Here is a 20,587-nt window from a genome sequence, read left to right on the forward strand (position 1 = left end):
GAATAGCAGGTAGAGAAAAAAAAACAGCCATGACTTGTAATGGTCACTATAAAAAAAAGGAATTCTGGGAATGAATTCCAAACAAGCTCCAACAAAATCCCATTTACATGGGTTTATCCTATAGGTTAAAGCTCACCCACTGGGGTTTAAAACAGAAGCCAGGATAATAGCTGATCAGATTCCCAACTACAGACCGGTTTCGCCCTTCTTGGGGCTCATCAGTGCAGTGCAGGGTTTTCTGATAAGCTCAGGTAGAGTCAAAAGTGTGATTTCACAAACAAATCATTAGGTCTGAGAAGACTGCATACAGGTAAAAATAAACAAAAGGAATTCTGGGAATGAATTCCCAGAATTTACATGGGTTTATCCTATAGGCTAAAGCTCACCCACTGGGTTTTTAAAGCAGAAGCCAGGATTTCCCAGAATTCCTTTTGTTTATTTGTATCTGTATAATGCAGTCTTCTCAACCCAAATGATTTGTTTGTGAACCCACACTCTTGACTCTACCTAAGCTGATCAGAAAACTCTGCACTGATGAGCCCCAAGGAGGGCGAAACTAGTCTGTTGTTGGGAATCAGCTATTATCCTGGCTTCTGCTTTAAAAACCCAGTGGGTGAGCTTTAGCCTATAGGATAAACTCATGGTAATTGAATTTTCTTTGAGCTTATTTGGAATTCATTCCCAGAATTCCTTTTGTTTATTTGTATCTGTATGAGGCAGTCTCCTCAACCCCAATGATTTGTTTGTAAATGGTCACTATAGTAACTCAGCATGTACTGAGAGAGAAAATTTAATAGATAAGGTGCAGCAGAAGTCTGCAGTGGCAGTATCATAGCCAATGAGGTCCAACCGAGGCGTGATTATTGCTAATTGTGCTGAAGCTGAAGCTTGATGAAAGTGGAGGGCTATGTTCCCTTTAGGGAAGAGCTGCTGCTTATTTTTCATCGGGGGCTTCGCACATGTTCCTTCTGCCTAATCATGCTTCACTTCCTTTGCCCCAGCCATTAGGCGGGCGGGAGGTATTTTCCTTTTTTCCTTCCCAGCTGCCAGCTGGAGCCTTACCAAGGCAATTAATGGCATTGCATCCGAACACTTCTGCACCCTTTTTGTGTTTGATTTGTGCGCCCTGGATAGGTGTCATAGTCCTCTGGGCTTGACCCTAGGCCAAGACTTGGTGGTTCTCATCCTAGCTTCGGCCAAGGTGGATCTGCCCGCACATGCTGTTCATTAGCGAAAGCCTTGGACACATGAGCATCGGAGCCCATACCTTCGGGTAGGACTCACAGGCGATGACTCAACATTGTCTGAAATAATTAGTAGGACTTTTTTATAAGTTTTATAGGTTCAAAAAAAAACTTGAAAAAAAAAGTGTACAAATCAATAAAAGGGACATATACCTCTCTTACCAGTGTTGCTACACCCACATATTGCTGGATTACAAAGCCAACCATTCTTAAGCATATTATAAAGAAGCATGATAGGAATTGTAGTCCAACAACCATAGAGATTTATTTTTAATTCACTCCAGGACCAGCAATTGATGCATGGAGGATCCACCAATCAGACTAATTGCTGCTTTGTTTACACTTGACCCTGAGTTCTTGTCTTAGGATTGTTGACAAATGCATTAAGCATCCCTTTTCTAACTCTAAATACCTATAACACTAAAAACACTATTGAAAGCCAATAGTTGCAAGTATTTGGTTTGAGCATAATTTTTCTCATAATATGAGTTCTGTATGTTATAGGTACTCACAGAAGTGTTTGACCGAACCAGTAGTTCGAGAAATGCAGGGTGGCTGCAGTCTCTGGCACTAAGAGGTATAGGCTTCCATCATGCCTCTTTAGACACTAAAGGAAGAAGTCTAGTTGAGACACTCTTTAGGATGGGCTACATTCGTGTGAGTATATTCATTGCCTTTGTGGCAGAAGGAAACCAGATAATGTATATATATATATACAGGAATATGACCCATTATCCAGAATGCTCGGGACCAAGAGTTTTCCGGATATGGGGTCTTTCCTTAATTTGGATCTCCAAATCTTAAATCTACTGAAAAAATCAATAAAACATTAATTAAACCCAATATGATTATTTTGCATCCAATATGGATTAATTATATCTTAGTTGGGATCAAATACAAGGTACTGTTTTATTATTACAGAGAAAAAGAAAGTAAATTTTAAAAATCTGAATTATTTAATTAAAATGGAATTAAAACCAATTTGTCCCTGATCATTTATGAAACCTTTCATATAGCAGGGTGTAACTCAAGTTAGAAGAGCCATCTAATGGTAGTCTGGAGAGAGGCAGAATGGCATTAAGTACTATTGTGCATGGCCAGGCCATCCTTGTTTCTTTGCAAAGAAGTCTAGTTGGATACAAGCATACACAGATGTGCTTAACCCTGCACTGTCCTTACCTGGCCATATAGATCTGTGTGTGTGTTTGTAGTGGAGAAGGACCCCTTCCTCCAGAAGGATACCCCATCATGGAGAATATTTTAAAGCGTGTATATGTTTAAAGGAAAACTATACCCCCAGAATGAATACTTAACCAACAGATAGTTTATATTATGTTGAGTGACCTATTAAAGAATCTTGCCAAACTGAAATGTCAGTAAATATTGCCCTTTTGCATCTTTTCTCTTGAACCACAATTTAGTGGTGGTCTGTGTGCTCCCTCACAGATCACATGACCAAAAATAATGCAGCTCAACCTTGCCTTTCACAATTAAAGATTAATTTATGTATTTGTTTTTATTTTTAAAGGTTGTTACTGCAACTGGAACTCTTGCCCTGGGAATCAACATGCCGTGTAAATCTGTTGTGTTTGTTAATGACTCAGTTTACCTGGATGCATTAAATTACAGACAGGTATGGTTTCCTATTAATTATACACAAAGAGAAAGAAAGATTGCCAGCACTTAGTCTGCCTTTAAAAATAACTTGTAGGTTGCAAGGGATAAAAATTATACAACAATTACCCAAAATTAATTTAACACTAGTGTCACGAACGCCACCACAGACGTACGTGACCAGGCGGGTGGCTGTAAGGGTTAACACATCAACTACACAGTTTCTCGTTAACTCATGCAATCAACCCCAAACAGCCCCAACCCGCCTAAACTTAACAACTGCCACCACCGCGTTTAAAGGCCGCAAGCACCCAAGTCTAGGGGGCCGATTCATTAAAACACGATTTCGAATCCCAAATGGGAAAAATTCGGATTGGATAAGATAATTTCTGAAGATCGCAAATATCACAAAAATGCTTAGGAAAAAATCATATTAGTCACAATAATATTGTATTGGTGATCCGAAAGTCACAACATTTTTGTACCAAACATTTGTAAACAGCGGCAAGTGTACGAAAAAGTCGTTCGGGCATAGGAAAAAGTCGCGCAAGCACAAAAATATATCAAATTATAAAAATAAATCTCCCCCTAGATGTTCTATTGCACACTGATGCTTCACAGAGGCAAATCACCCTAGACTTCCTAGCTAAGCACTCTAGCAGACAATGCAAGTTAGTCTACAGACAACACACAACTTTCCCACAAGCAAACAAAGGGTTAAGTAGACACACTTTCCTTATAACTAGCAAGGGGTTAAAACACATTTAACATACACACCCCTCTTAAGGCATAAAAGTTCATTTAGAGCACAAAGAAAAACTTATTAAATGTTATATTTAATAATCCAAAGTGGACAGTGCATATATTATATAAGAACAGTGAATGTTACAAAATGACATACAAGTTACAAAACAGTTATAAAATAAAAAGGGATAAAAAATGCAGAAACCTACATACATCAACAATAGAATGATTCTATGTAATTCCTGTTTCCGGGGGGACGGTGAAATAGCGACATATACCTCCCGAGCAGCTCGGTCCCCAAAGGCATATGTCTTCCCAGTTGTCTGGGCCATTGATATACAGGCTACAAGGCAGGTAACACCCTCATCCAATGTGAAAGTTGAGGGCGATCACCATTTGGTAACTGGCTGTTCTGGTGACATTTTTATTTTCCAGTTAGCCTCAAATACTTATGGGTCTACAACAAAATTATGGAAACATGAGCATTAGGTGGGAAATGTAATTCTCTTTTTATAGACACCAAACACACCAGCCCTAACACATATTATTCTGGTTTTACCTGAATATTGGATAATCCTGAGATGGATCATCATAACACGGGAGTGTTTGGAGTCTGTGGGGAGCCCTAGCTACAAGCTAATGACTGGGCACCATGATTTTTATCTTTAGTAAAAGATATTTATTTTAAAGAAATATTAGCTAAGAAGCAAAAAATCTATTCTACGCTGCTCCAATAATTGCTCTATCCTGCACACCATTTATTATTTTGAATGCTTTATTAGAAAATACCTGCTAAAACTTGGCTTCCAGTCATTTGAAATAAGGCAATAAGGCGATACAGCAATGCAGGGCAGAATCCCCTATGTGACCATCGATTGATCGATCCTAGCCTGACTCCTTCCTATACAGAAGGAAGGCTAGGATCGATCAAAAGTACAATCGTCTCTCACTGAAGAAGTTGTGGGCTTATTTATAAATTTGAGTTTGTCAATTCGAGTTTGTTTTTCTAAAACGAATAAACTCGCAAATCAAATGCTCGCTTATTTATTAATAAGCAAAACTTGTTCAAATCAAAAATACCTCAAAATTTTTATTTACAAACTCAAAATTTGATGTTGAAAATATGGCTTGACTTTGCCTAGGACAGCTGCCATTGACTTCTATAGAAACTCGCTAATTTTTAGATGACAAATTTTTACATTCGAGTTTTTGAACCATAACTTGAATTCAAGTTTTTTTAGACCAAAAAAGCTCCAATCAAAAATCAAACTCGTTGATAAATCTTACCCTTGGTGTGCCTTAAATTCTAATGGCTTACAACCCACCAGGCTGTCTCAGTGATTGAAGAAAAATGCAGCATTACCCTTTTGTTTATAATCTCATTAAATAGTACATAAAAGTTTTTGTAAAACTTCCAGTAACCATTATATCACCAATTTATATCAACAGGCCCAAAAATCCTATTAAATCTTTACATAACCTCATATAATCCATTAACAATAACAAAAAAAAAAGTAATCCTGTAGGACTGCTTTAGTAATAATCAGTATTTTTGGAGGTGTTTGGAACATGTCATGTGCAAAAAATTTCGTAATAAAATTATAGAGGGAAAAAAATAAACACTAGTTGACTAATTTAGGGCAAACTGATTTTTTTGTTTAGGTGATAACTTTTTACAAAAAAGTATATGAAGATATTTTTAGTATTTTTGGGTATTTTATAAATTTTTTGAGGGTAGAAAAATTATTTCCTAAAGTATTTGTTAATATGTCAACCCTGTATTTTTCAGGAGTCAAGTTGAAAAAATTAAGTGAGCAATATTTAGGAATACAGCCCTGATGAGAAGGCAAAGAAGTAGCAAAGGAAATCTTAGCAGATCTAGCAGAAAAAGTACAGAGATCTGGACAAGAGCGAGGCAGGCGGGTAGGTTACAGTGATCAGGCCAGGAATTGGAACAGGTTATACTGTGTTAAGGTGAATAAAGTGCCCCCTATTGTAAAATATAAGGATACTATATATCACCAAGGAGCTCCATGACCATATAAAGGTACACAACCAAGAGTCTTAAACTTTGAGGTGACTTCTAATATCCTCATATTTTTTGACAGGAGGTACATTATTATAATACACAAGCTTCAGTGAGTCATGTGACAGATGTCATCACTGAACCCTAATTATAACTGATGATATCACTAAACAACATTTATAAGGATATAGTTTACAGGATATTTGTGTATTATACACAATACAATGGCTCTTTTGTATAATACACAATACAACACAATACAATACAAAATAAAATTAAATATTCTCACCTTAACACAATCCAATTGGTTTGTGACATAATGTCACAAACCAATGGTTTATTTTTGCTTTATCTTAGTAATAAGTTAAACTAAGAAGGGCCACCATCACAGGGGAAAGGGGTACTCCAGTAAGGACCAACGAAAGGGGCAGTGCTTGCAGGGAAGAAGGCAGTGTTTAAGTGCTAAGGGGTCTGTTTTGGATGAATTAGGCTTGGTTGACCAGATCAAGTTGTGATCGGGAGAACTATAAAATTGGTGAGTTTTTTTTCATTCTGGCCCCATTTTACTTCCAGGCCCCCTGTGGGCCAGGACTATGTTCTCTAAGTAGTATGGGACTCCATGTTTTCTAATGACAGCCCTGTAACCAAGCCATAGGTATTGTAGTAATTGTGTTTCTTCATTAACCTCAGATGTCAGGACGTGCAGGAAGGCGAGGACAGGATGTGCTGGGAAATGTATTCTTTTTTACTATTCCCTTGCCTAAAGTGAAGCGACTTATGAAATCAGATGTCCCTCATTTAAAGGGACAGTTCCCATTAAGCATTAGTTTGGTGCTGCGACTGATGCTGTTGGCTGCCAAGGCTGATGATAAAGAGAATGCCAGCGCTAAGGTATTTATATTATCCTGGTTTAACACTCCATTGATATCTACAGGTGTTTTCTTAAAGCAAACATCACTGATAAACCTTTTGTCATGTATTTAAATTAGGCTTTGTCAGTACTGAAGCACTCCCTGATGTCATTTAAAAAACCTTCTGAGACCAAAATGGTAAAGCTCTACTTTTTGTTCTGCATACACTTCTTAATCCATGAGGTATGTATTCTGTAAATACTCAATGTATAAAATATGGTTGCTTTATGTAACAGCCATATATGTTTTCATTGAATATACAACCCTATATTGTATGTCATGGTTAAAATTATTTTAAGTGTCTGAATATCATAAATTATAACATAATAAAAAATTAGGCAAGTTCTGCATTTAACTAATTTTGTAGGCAATGTAGAATCAATCATCTTAGTAAGTTATTTTACTGTAATAGGCATTTTTATACAATAGTGGCAGAAACTATTTGTACCTTTGCATTTTTTTCAAATAACTCACAAATCAGTAAAATCCCTCAGGGTTTATGCAAGAACCCTGGAACTTTTTTATTGTAATAACTGAACTTTCTTTTGCATCTCTCCACTTCTGCAAGCAAATAAAATGGAGAGGTTAAAAAAGCAAGACGATAAAAGGAGAGAAACGATTGCTTAGAAGTAGAGAAGAGATGGGAAGTGTTATACAGATAAAGAAGGTGGAGGCATCAGAGAGGGTATAAATAAAGGAGAGGAGAAGAAAATGGGGGAAACCAATAGAGAAAATAAAGGTAGAGAACAGTAGTAGGCTGATGAATGGTGAGAGGACAATATATAATACATAATGTGGGGAATTATAGAATATGGTGGGGTCGTTCTGGGTTACAACACACAATATGTAGGCAGGATACTGTGTTTGCAGAAGCTGAGTCCACAGCTAAGAAAAGTCATATGAATAGTTTTTCTTTTAGGGTCCCGACAGACCACATCATTTGGTATTTATGCTAACAGATTCAAACTCCATTAAAATGGCTTGTATTAAACTGGTTGGAAATGGAAAGTGTTGATGGTTGAAGCTTATTATAACAGTAGATGTGGCTTATAGTTGTGCGATGGGCTTATTTTTAGCATGTTGTGCTTTGAGCAGCACAACTAGCATCCTTCCACCTTTTCACTCCAATTACAGTAAAGCACTGCAGAATGTGTCTTGATAGCATTGCATACAGTGGTCTCAGCAGATGGATTTATAGCCTATAGATTGTCCATGCTTTTATACAATTTTTTTGTTCAACTTTTCTTACTTTTGTCTGTGTTTTGTGTAGATGCATTATATAAAAGTGAAAAAAAAGTATCAACATTTTTTACCAAGTTTGTATATTGTGAATTTTAGGGGTCATTTGCAACTGCAATGTGGAATTTTGTTTTCAATTGCAAGTGCAGTTTTGATGTTTTTTTTATAACACAGCATTTTACCCAGAATTCCAGCAGAGTTGCGGTTGCAACACTGGCACATTTGAGTTGCACTTGACACAGTTGAGACTGATGCATCAAAATAAACACAATTGCACTTGCACTTCATCGTTAATTGGACACAGAAAAATGTACAGGAATTTGGCAAGGGAGACACAATGGCTAGGTGTGGTGTGTCTTAATATGGGTGGGGAAGGATTTAACATTGCAGGAAAAGAGGGCCTGCTGATGAGGTTTGATATACACTGTATCTGAATACTGATTCTTATTACATACTGCAGGTGTAGTACCATGCAATACTTAACTTATTAAATAAGAAAAAACCTTTAGCCCACAGCAGAAGTTTTTAAATGCTGCCAAATCTAGAAAAATCTGTGACTTTCAGAGTCTTAATGTGGGGTTTTCTTGTAACTTTAATATGAATTTTTGGACATTTCAGTCATTTCAGAATTTGCTGTGCTGGCAAGTATAGCCAACTTTTTTATTTTTTTTATTTTAGGGCTATATGGATCAAACCTGCAATCCTTTGGACTGGGCTGGACTGGTTACCCATTTACATTACCATGAACCTTCAAATTTTGTTTTTGTCAGTTTCCTTGAAAATGGTTTATTTCATCGGTTGTGCAAGTCAGAATCTGAAGGTACAATATGGCTTATTACTGAATACTATTTAAAGGGTAATATAGCATGACATATTATCTCAGAATTATGTTTACTACAGTTATGTCTTTGTACAGAAAACCTAGGTAGTTATTTCTGGTAGGAAAAATTTTATGCATTTTATGGTCCACTTGGCATTTGTCATACCAATAGCCTCCTAAACCATGCTCTTTCTGACTTCTTGGCAAGTGAAAAGTTACAATAAAGAATTTTGTGGTCGGCCACTCAGAAAGACAATGAGTGTTTAGATACTGCTAAATTCTGCAAATTGAGCCAACTGAGTTAGTTATGCATTCATTGAACCTTGAAGGCACAAAGCAAAATGTAAATGTAGGTCTTCCTAGTAATATTGCATAAAACAGCTCAGTTGTAAAACCTTGCTTCATCTAAATAAGCCATTGTTGTTGAATCTAGGGGGTGTAGTTTTCATTTAACTCTGTACCTCTTACATTTCCGGGTCATCTCACTGTGCCGGAGGCGGGGCTTACCTAGGGTGCCCTTTGGATTTGGCCCAGCAGTCAGTGGGCCATCATACACATATCAATAATAATATAAGACAAAGTTACTGGTACGTTGCTTAGATGGCTCGCCATTGTTGCACAAACTTTACACTAGATAAGAACTACAGTTCCCTGTTAGGTCCCTGCTGATTGGCTGGCATTCTCTAACCACAGGCTCTTATGCACATCCTGGGAAAGTAGCCAGGAAGAAGTTAAAATACTAGTATGCTTTTTTGGAAAATAAGACAACTTTTAAAATCATGTTCCTTTTATTTTTAATGGTTTTCAGGGAAAAACAGAATTATTCATTAATTGGTTGCATCAGGTCAAAATATAAGTTACTTCTCAACTGTCCTGCTTTTTGTTGGACAGTCCCAATTTTTATAGGTAATACCACTTATATTATATTCATAACCCCAGGCCTGAAGCTCTTTTTTAACTACAACTCCCATCATGTCAAGGGGTTATAGGGTGCATAAAAAGCTGGATGCTGGGAGTTATAGCTAAAGAGCTTCAGGCCTGGGGTTATGAATATAATATAAGTGGTCCACCAAGCCTAGTTGTAATAAAATTCATACATGGAAAAAAATTTGCACAAATAAGAATAAAAATTAGCATTTGCCAATGTCATAATTTTTTATTAGAATTTTAATTATGCATTGCAAACATTTAAGAAAAGCTTGAAGATGGCGTAACTGTTAGTGCAAAAATAACTTTTTTATTAATAAGTTTTATTAAATATACTGCACACTGGCGCAAGCTTAATCAAATTCGTAATCGATATCCTACTGTCGTAGGAAAGGTCAAGGGTTCACAAAAGGTATTTTATATTTACTTAAAGGCAAAATTACTAAATTGTTTGCAATGCAAATTTTTATCCCCATTGAGAATGTTTTTTCCATTAGCGACCTAAATCACATTCCCCCATGAATCTTTTTCCTGCTCAAAGCTTCTACAAGCGGGGGAAACAAAAGAAAAAACACTTTATTCCTGAAAAACAATGTGTTTTTGTTAAATACCTGTTGTAGTTGTGGCGGTGTGATTACAAAGTGGACGTGCTACATGCGCCAGTTCATTCAGTTCCTTTTTTCTGTTTTTCAAATTTTAGGAGGTATGTGTTAGATTGAGGGAGTACATTAAATACAGGTATGGGACCCGTTATCCAGAAAGTTCCGAATTACGGGAAGGCCATCTGCAATAGACTCCATTATAATCTAATTCTCATTTTTCAAAATGATTTCCCTTTTCTCTGTAATAACAGAACCTTGCACTTGATCCCAACTAAGATATACTGTATATACTCGAGTATAAGCCTAGTTTTTCAGCACCCAAAATGTGCTGAAAAAGTCACCCTCGGCTTATACTCGAGTCGGGTGCCATGGGTCCCTCTAGACTAGCACCCTCTCTCCTTTGTGTGCAAATTAGGCCACCTGCAACCAGACCCTCCAGTGCCCTGGCCTAGGCTCCCACTAGCAATACTTATTTCCCCTTACATCTCCTCCGGGACCGGGTCTGCTGCCAGTTTGCCAATGTGCAATGAGCGTGGGGTAGTACTCATATTGTTTTTGTTGACCCTCTTCTCCGCTTACAGAGCTAGTTTACGGTTTTTCTTTGAAATAAATATTGAAAAACATATTCCCCACTGATGCCTCAATTAATGTAATTTTATTGGTATTTATTTTGATTATTAAAACTTAGCAGTAGCTGCTGTATTTCCCACCCTAGGCTTATACTCGAGTCAATAAGTTTTTCCAGTTTTCTTAGGTAAAATCAGGTACCTCGGCTTATATTCGGATCGGCTTATACTCGAGTATATACGGTAATTAATCCTTTTTGGGTTTAAGTAATGTTTGAATAATCTTTTAGTAGCCTTAAGGTATGGAGATCCAAATTACAAAAAGATCCCTTATCCGGAAAATCACAGGTTCCAAGGATTTTGGATAACAGGTCCCATACCTGTATTTCAAAGTATTAAAAGTATTTATTTTATTGCTTTCATGTTTAATTTAGGTTCAAAAATGTTTTCACAATCTGTGATGGAAACCTTGGTGCTGGTTTTGGCAAACCTGTTTGGAAGAAGCTACTTTAATTCATCTATGCTAAGTTTAAAGGGCACATTTAAACAGTCAAAGGTGAGAAATATAAAGTATAAAGCTTTTATAGCTTTTGATCAATAAATTACAGACTTAATTTGACACTTAAAGTGGACATGACACCCTAAAAAATAATTGCAAATACTTTTCTATCATGTTAGTTGAGTAAAATAAACTTTTTAAACTAAAAATGATTCGAATTTTGTTTCCTTCATTCTTAGAATTTAGCAAGCAGCCAGGCAACACTTTGTGCTAAGTTTCACCCCAAAATCTTGTGTTTGTGCCCATAATGGGAGACCAATTCTCATGTCCATGCACAGGCTACATGATAGTGATGTGCGGGTTGACAAAAAGTCAAACTGCACTTATATTGTAGTGTCACCCACTGTGACCTACAGCACTTATATTTGCCTATTTGTGTCTGTTAGTTACCCTCCCATATAGATTGTAAGCTCTACGGGGCAGGGACCTCCTTCCTCTTGTGTCCTCGACTCTTAACTTATTGCTGCTGTATTTATCTGTATTTATTATTATACTTTGTATTTATCTATTATCTTATTAACCCCCTGTTTGTATTAATGTATTCTACTGTACAGCGCTGCGTACATAAGTAGCGCTTTATAAATAAAGATATACATACATACATACCTGACCCTAACCTGCCCTCTCCCGACCCAGCAATCCCCCTCTATTCCCTTATGTATATGACCATTTCCAAAACTGCAATCTATTATGTTTGGTTACTGTAGGTCTTTCTGGAGAGTCTACCAGATGATTTTGCTGCAGCTCTTGAAGACTACAATTCCAAAATATCAGCAGTCTTTGGGCAGTATCTTCTTGCTGTTTCTCATCTGGCAAATTATGAACAAGAATATAAGCTTCCTCTATCACAAATCAGTAAGGGGACCTTCAAAGACATTAATGCATAAAGTACAACATATATGGAATATTTAAACAGGAACAGGCAATACATCATTGGATTATACACATTTTTATATGTGCCAGAACATGTTTATTATAGGAGATAGATGAATTTCCTGTGCAATTAATTCTTGTGCAAAACTTCACCAAGTCCATTAGAGAATTTGGAAAGGCAGCAGTAAACAGTAAACTTGAATATATATGATATAGTGGATATTTGTTGTAATTTTAATAATTTTTATATTAATAGTTACTTAAACTAGGTTGTTTCTGTTTGTCATGCCCTCTGTGTATGCAGACTTCTCAGGGGAGGAATGTGATTCTGAACTTGTAAACCACTTGATGAACTGCACCAAAAGAAGAAGCGCCATAACCCCTTTTGCCTGCCTGTCTGGAAATACAGATTATGACTTATTTACTGCAGCAAATGTGGACAGTGTAAGTCACTGGAAATAAGAGAAATGTGAAAGAGCATTGTTTGCCTACACTTCCCCCGCTCACAACCCCCTAGTATTTGAAAGAAGGTAGCCATGTGGGGACTGAGAGGAGGATGACAGATGTTTAAATCTCCTGTTCAAACCTCCTGTTTGAACCTCAGTTAAGCCTTATTTCAAATAATGGATCTTTCATCAACAGTGGCTTCCCACAAGTCACCAGAATATAGAGGAGTCAAAATGGGAAGGTGGCTTAAATTATCCAAGTTCTGAATATTTAATTGTTGGCAACATAGCATTGCATGCTGCCCTGAGGCAGCCTAGCCGATGCCAACCACCTTGCTTAGTTTTTATTTTTTTGTAGTAAGGGGGGCCTCATTTAAAAGTCAGAAGTTTGGCTCTTGAAGTTACCTGGATCGGCTTTTTGCTGCCCTTTGCGAAGTGCTGTCATCTGAGGCAAAATTCTCATCTCACCTTATGGCAGCAGCAACCCTGTAGGTCATAATGATTTAGAAACAGAAACAAAATGTTAAAAACATTATTGGGAAAAGGATCCATTAGCCAAACAGAAATATAATGCATATCCACAGTAATTAATAGTGATGCAATCTAAACACTAGGGCTCATTTATAAACACTAAGCAAATTTGCACTTGTGCAGTACATGATAGCAACCAATTAGGGATTAGGTTTTTTCCAGCCAGATGCAGTTAGAGTAATGAAATAAAACTTCTAATTGGTTGCCTCAGGGTTTCTGCCCTGGTAACATCCTGTGATTGATATAAAACATTTAACTTTTTGTAAGCAATGTCAATTTTGTTACAGCTTTTGTTGCAAACTGTTCATGTGAGCCAGAAACACATTCCTGTGCTGCATTTGGAGAAAACAGATGCTTGTGGTAGAAAACTGTTACTAAATGCCTATGCGCTGGATTTCTTTAAGCATGGCTCCAAAGATGCACTAGAAGAAGATAACAGGTACACCCTTTTCTTTACTAAAGGACCAGTAGCATCATAAAGTGAACATATAATATATATTTATATCAGATCAGACAAAATGATATATTTTGTATATTATATGAAGGTGTAATTCTGAACCATGAATGGCATTTGACCCCTGTTTATTTTCCTGTGTAAGAACTAAAACATTATACAGAGCTTATCTGTAATCTGCTGTGTAAACATGAACCTTTTTGCTCTATTTAAGTTAATTAATATCATCAATGAACAGAAGCACTATGCGATCTAATCCGTATTTAGGGTACATGTGCTAAGGGGTATTCTGCATCCCCAAATAATATACAGTTCATTGAATGCACAGCACTTCTCCATAAGAGGAAGCTTTATTGCAAAATCATTTCTCCAGTAAAATATGACAGACAGGCAACATTCATGTTTCAGAGGTATCCACCCCCTTTCTCAAACTAGCTCTGACTAACAATCACATCAGACAATAAAGCACTAAACATTTCACATGAACGAATCGCATGGTATTATATCACCATCATACAGAATGAATCAAGAAGATCTATGTTGGGAGATCTTATCACCAGGTTTTTGTGTGGTTTCTCCTATATACAGGAGACCACAAAGACAATTAAGTACATAAATAATATACAGTAGTCCCAATTACAGGAAAAATGATCCCATATAGCAATATCACTACTTTCAGCTAAAAATGTAGAACACTGTAATATATATTTACATTGGGTGTAAAAGCCACACTTAAACATCCCATTTTTAGGAGGACCTAGAAATGTGAACCTTACTTTTTATTGAAAAGGTACAGTGGCCCTTACCAATATATTACATATAGTACAGGGTCTCCTATATTAAACAAGGGACATGTCTAAAATTCAATAATTTGTGGGTATGCTTGTTTTAATAGATACTAGTGTCTTCTCACTGAATGAGCTATCTGCTGATTAGCTCTAATAAAGCTGGTAACAAATTGCAACCTATTAATAGTAGATCCTAATTTAATAGTATATCCAGACACTATATAGCCTCTATCCTGCAATATTAAACCAATTTGTGTTTGAATGCAACCAGAAGGGGCTCAGTCCCCTACCATTATACTTGTAAACCAGGCGGCTCAAACTCAATTTACCTGGGGGCCGCAGGAGGCAAAGTCAGGATGAGGCTGGGCCGCAGAAGGGATTTCACAAAAAAATGGCTTTCAAGGGATAATGCAAGGCACGGCGGGCGGGAGCTGCTGATTGCGGAAATGACGTTATGCCATACCAATTAGCTCCTTAGCAGCTAATTGTGCACACAGAACGTCTTCCCATAATAACTGTTATGATGGCATAACGTCATTTCCGCAATCAGCAGCTCCCGCCCTCCTTGCCTTGCATTATCCCTTGAATCGCAATAAAAATCGTGATCCATTCATTGCTTTTGAGAAGGCGTTGGTGCAGGCCACAAAATATTGTACCAAGGGCCGCAAATGGCCCGCAGGCCGCGAGTTTGAGACCCCTGTTGTAAACCTAACTGAATATGTACAAGAGCCATCTCCTGCTTCACTGGTTACAATACACTGTGGGACTGGCCCCTTTAGGATGACCTGGTGAATCATTGGGGAGAGATTTAATTATGGCCGAATGGAAGTTAAAGCAATGTTTTCTCTTAACCATTAAAGTGGGTCTTGATACTAATGTATGAAACCACTGTCCCATTTGTAATATTCTGATCACTATCTTTCTTTTCCTACCTTGAAACATTCTGCTGTTAAATGGTTAATCATTTCTTTTTAAGGTTTTACAGAGGAGCTGCTTTTCGTATTTTACAAGATTTTTCTTTATGCATTGCATCTATAAGGTAAACTTTTATATACATATACATCAAAAAATAAAACAGATTAAGTTTGCAAAAGCCCCTCTTGTACAAATGAATAAACACTTATGGGTTTATTTATAAGTGTTTCGAGTTTGTGAGTTGCAGTTAGTTTTTCATAATAAAAAAAACATACAAATACAAGAGTATTGTAGAAATGATACCTATATTAGCTAACAATAAAAATACTATATTTTATAATATATTGTTGGCCAATATAGGTATAATTTCTACAATACTCTTGTTTTTGTGTGTTTTTTTTAATTATTTTTGACACTGGCTAACACGGTACTACAGTTTTTGTTTTGAGTTTGTTTTTCTAAATCAAATAAACTTGCATATCAAATGGTTACTTATTTATTAATAAGGAAAACTCATTTCAATAAAAGGCTCAAAAATGCAAGTTTGAGAATATGGCTTGACTTCTATAGAAACTTGCAAGCTTTTACATGGCAAATTTTACATTCAAATGTATTTATTAATTTATATTGCCATTGCCAGTGATTAAGATTCAACACTAAGATTATCTCATTAAAACAAATGTATTATTTTTTATATAATTATTGCCATATCATACAGCATTTTGCACCAAAGGGAAATAGGAAAAATCAAGAGTTTATTTATGAACGCATAAATTGCTTGCACTGCAACAGTGTACAAATATACATTTGTCTTGCCATATCATGAGCAAGTTGAAACATATATTTCCCTCTGTATTTGTGTTTAGATGTTGTAAATGATGGCAATAGGTGCTAATGATGCCACTAGATTCAGACCTACTCATCACAATTCAGTTGTGTGTAGAGTTACTGGATAAGAAACCCCTGCAATTCCCAACAGATCCAGGCTGATAGTAATCGCAGGGTTTCTTGCATCAATGCATGCACTTGTGCATTATTCACAAGCGTTGGCTCAAGGGCTGCACTGGCACTTGCTGTGAATTGCAAGGTACATGTATGGAGGCAATATCATTTTGATGTGCTATTTGCAGAGGGCTATAGCTGTGCCATGGCTGGGGCTCAAAGAGTGCATATTCCTAACACTATTTATAGCGTATTAACTATGAAATATACTTACAACCTGAAATGAAATGTTGTCAGACAGGTATTGTACATTATTTTATAATAATGTAAATATTATTTTAAAAATAATTTACATGGGGGAATTTTTCTCCTTTTTAGTATATTCATTTAGCTAAACATGAATCCTAATAATCTACAAAGGATATATAGGTCTAAGCATTCTTTAGTATAAGGTAAGCTTACCAGTGCACCAAGTTGGTCCAGGTGCTCATGCCCCAGATCCTCAGCATAGGGTAGTCCATTTGGAAAACAAAAATAGCGAAGCAGGCAGGCACTCCAGGATCACCAAGAAGAAGTAGATGTATGGTATGTATGAGGTATTAATTAAAATCATGATAATTTTATTAGCATATACACATTAATGCTATAAACCCTTACGTGTTTCGTACCTTTATGGGTACTTAATCATAGGCTCAGGCTCATGCTCATGCATATGATTAAGTACCCATAAAGGTATGAAACGCGTAAGGCTTTATAGCATTTATGTGTATATGCTAATAAAATTATCATAATTTTACTTCATACCTGAGCTTTACATCTACTTCTTCTTGGTGATCCTGGAGTGCCTGCCTGCTTCGCTATTTTTGTAAACATGAATCCTCCAGACTTAATGAATCCTAACCCTATTTGCATATTTGGATTTGAGAACAATGAAGGATTTGTGTTCACAGGTGACACAGTTTCAAACAGTTTCAATTGCCCAGATTTTCAAAGTCAAACAACATTAAAAGGCAAGTAAGGAAGTAAAATATAATTAATTTAAAGTGTTTATAGTTAGACTTTATTTAGTTTGTCCACCAGGTGGCGTCAACCACTAAATTTGACACTTAGGGGGATTCTCCTTCATGAGCCTATATAAGGAGGTGGCTCAGCCAAGCACTTCCTCTTTGGCCTACAAACAACAACAGGAAATACAGACAACACCGAGCCAGACCAGGAGGGAAGCTGCATCATGCCAGGAATAGAGAGGAGATTGGTATGAGCTTACTCTAGAAGTGAAAGATAGGTAGGACAGCTAGCAAGGACAGCCTGAGTCCCAACAAGGAGTGAGTATTTGGGGAGAGCCCCAATGCAATGGTGCACCAATTAGGGAACAGGAGTAAGTAGATAGGTTACTGTGATAAACTAAAGCTATAGTGAGACAGCCTGAGAGAAGCTCATACACTGTATGTGGAAATGCCAGAGAAAAGGTGAGAGCTGAATAATGACTCTGCTAGTGATTTTCCATATGATAGGGTATTGGAGGCTTGTACAGAGAGAGAGAGAGAGAGAGAGAACGTGGTGTGTGCAGAAGAGAGAAGATCTTCCACATGGTGCTTATTGTGTCACTGATACATTCTGGTCGATGGTTGTGAGAGCTATCTCCCATACCCCTGTATTCCCTCACTTGTACTGAGAGCTATCTCCCATAACCCTGTATTCCCTCACTTGTACTGAGAGCTATCTCCCATACCCCTGTATTCCCTCACTTGTACTGAGAGCTATCCCCCATACCCCTGTATTCCCTCACTTGTACTGAGAGCTATCCCCCATACCCCTGTATTCCCTCACTTGTACTGAGAGCTATCTCCCATACCCCTGTATTCCCTCACTTGTACTGAGAGCTATCTCCCATACCCCTGTATTCCCTCACTTGCTAAAAAGCCATCCAACCCCTTCTTAAAGCTATATAATGTATCAGCCAGCACGACTGATTCGGGGAGGGAATTCCAGAACTTCACAGCTCTCACAGTAAAAAATCCTTTCCGAATATTTAAACGGAACCTCCCTTCTTCTAAACGGAGTGGGTGCCCTCGTGTCCGTTGGAAGGACCTACTGGTAAATAAAACATTAGAAAGGTTATTATATGATCCCCTTATATATTTATACATAGTTATCATGTCACCTCTTAAGCGCCTCTTCTCCAGTGTAAACAGACCCAACTTGGCCAGTCTTTCTTCATAACTGAGACTTTCCATACCCTTTACCAACTTAGTTGCCCTTCTCTGGACCCTGAGGGACCCCACTGAGAAACTTATTCCAAGTAGAGAATGTACCATTAACAACCACCCTCTGTACCCGATCCTGTAGCCAGTTTTCTATCCATGTGCAAACGACTTCACTGAGACCAATAGACCTTAGCTTAGAAAGCAGTCGTTTGTGGAGAACGGTATCAAATGCTTTGGCAAAATCCAAATAGATTATATCTACTGCATCCCCACTGTCCAGCTTCTTACTTACCTCATCATAAAAAGCAATTAAATTGGCTGACATGACCTGTCCTTCATAAAGCCATGCTGATTACTGCTCATATTGTTGGATTCAGTCTACATAATAGGGATGCACTCCAATCCCAAGTCTCCAGTCAAACCAAATCCAAACCCTTAAAACGCCATGTGATTTTAAAGCTCTGGGCAACTAAATTTCAAAAAGAAATTGTTAGATTTGAGTAAGCAAATTAGAAGTCCGATTTAACTCAGTATTTGACTAAATCTTTAGTGGAAGATTGACATTGCATTCCTACTAAATAATAATGGTTCTCTGTATATTTTAAAAGGTGCTAGGGTTTATCAAACAGAATTTATTGATTCAGCAGTACAGACTAACATTGTACCTCTAATCCTTCTTGACAGCGTTTCTTTAAAGGAAATGTGTGAAGATGAGGATGACCCCGTTGTGTTAGCTTTCGAGCAGCTGAATACCCTGTACAGAGAGAAACTGGACACTGCTTATCCCAGGCGCAGAATCTAATGCCTGAAGCCATCCATTCATCCACTCATTGTGTTTCTAATGTAACTTCTCTGCCAACTAATCTAAACATGATTTTACTTTAAGTACTTTATATTTACTTTTTACCTTGCAATATTGTATTTATTGATAAATAAGTACTAAAACATACAATTTCTTGATACCGTTTATTGTATGATATGTTTTTTATGTAGAGTTTAATATAACTATAGTTTAAAAGCTAAATACAAGCTAAATACCTGCATTTGTACATACAGTACCTGTTTATTCAAAATCAAATCACCTGAGATTCTTTCCAACACTCTTATTTCATGGAAAAACTAATCATAATTTTTGTTTGAGGTCTGCAGCCTTGATTTGAATATTACTCTTGTATATTTGGGTACAGTTTGCCTGTGTTTGGTACAGTACATAGGTTGAGTTTGCTTCTTGTATGATCAGAATACCCTGAGTTTGAATATAGGCGGGGGTGCTGCATCTATTGTCTGCCACATACAATGCTGTTTTGGTACCTCTCCCTGGAAGGTTCAACACCTCAAATCTTCAATCATACAATCAACACCTCACCTTCATGGGATCCCTGTTCCCATCCTGGTTACAATAGTAACATAGTAAGTTGGGTTGAAAAAAGACATACGTCCATCAAGTTCAACCATAATGCCTATACCTAACCTGCCTAACTACAAGTTGATCCAGAGGAAGGCAAAAAACCCCATCTGAAACCTCTCTAATTTGCCTCAGAGGGGAAAAAATTCCTTCCTGACTCCAAGATGGCAATCGGACCAGTCCCTGGATCAACTTGTACTGAGAGCTATCTCCCATAACCGTGTATTCCCTCACTTGCTAAGAATCCATCCAGCCCCTTCTTAAAGCTATATAATGTATCAGCCAGTACGACTGATTCGGGGAGGGAATTCCACAACTTCACAGCTCTCACTGTAAAAAATCCTTTCCGAATATTTAAACGGAACCTCCCTTCTTCTAAACGGAGTGGGTGCCCTCATGTCCGTTGGAAGGACCTACTGGTAAATAAAACATTAGAAAGGTTATTATATGATCCCCTTATATATTTATACATAGTTATCATGTCACCTCTTAAGCGCCTCTTCTCCAGTGTAAACAGACCCAACTTAGCCAGTCTTTCTTCATAACTGAGACTTTCCATTCCCTTTACCAGCTTAGTTGCCCTTCTCTGGACCCTCTCTAACTCAATAATGTCCCGTTTGAGCACTGGAGACCAAAACTGAACAGCATATTCTAGATGGGGCCTTACCAGTGCTCTGTAAAGGGGAAGAATAACCCCCTCCTCCCGTGAATCTATACCCCTTTTAATACAGCTCAAAACCTTTTTTGCCCTTGCAGCTGCTGCCTGGCATTGCT

General features: G+C 37.4%; 2 protein-coding genes across 4 annotated transcripts in view; both read left to right on the forward strand.

Annotated features, from left to right (window-relative positions):
- Positions 1 to 20,587, forward strand: part of ddx60 (DEXD/H-box helicase 60) — a 160,585-nt gene that overhangs the window by 48,940 nt on the left and 91,058 nt on the right. The window lies entirely within an intron of this gene.
- On the forward strand, positions 1,821 to 19,342 carry LOC100489731 (probable ATP-dependent RNA helicase DDX60). The gene is made up of 11 exons (XM_031895463.1): positions 1,821 to 1,901; positions 2,773 to 2,877; positions 6,319 to 6,519; positions 6,618 to 6,722; positions 8,457 to 8,598; positions 11,128 to 11,249; positions 11,960 to 12,107; positions 12,430 to 12,569; positions 13,390 to 13,541; positions 15,321 to 15,383; positions 19,093 to 19,342. Exons 1-11 carry the CDS (start codon positions 1,887 to 1,889, stop codon positions 19,208 to 19,210), a joined length of 1,311 nt encoding a protein of 436 aa, XP_031751323.1. The 5' UTR covers positions 1,821 to 1,886; the 3' UTR covers positions 19,211 to 19,342.

The sequence above is a fragment of the Xenopus tropicalis genome, chromosome 1 (genome assembly GCF_000004195.4).
Source record: "Xenopus tropicalis strain Nigerian chromosome 1, UCB_Xtro_10.0, whole genome shotgun sequence".
In the NCBI taxonomy this organism is placed as follows: Eukaryota; Metazoa; Chordata; class Amphibia; order Anura; family Pipidae; genus Xenopus; species Xenopus tropicalis.

Coding starts and splice junctions, on each gene's coding strand:
- LOC100489731 (XM_031895463.1), top strand. Junction 6,723..8,456: donor TACACTTCTTAATCCATGAG/GTATGTATTCTG, acceptor TTTTTATTTTAG/GGCTATATGGATCAAACCTG. Junction 11,250..11,959: donor GCACATTTAAACAGTCAAAG/GTGAGAAATATA, acceptor TGGTTACTGTAG/GTCTTTCTGGAGAGTCTACC.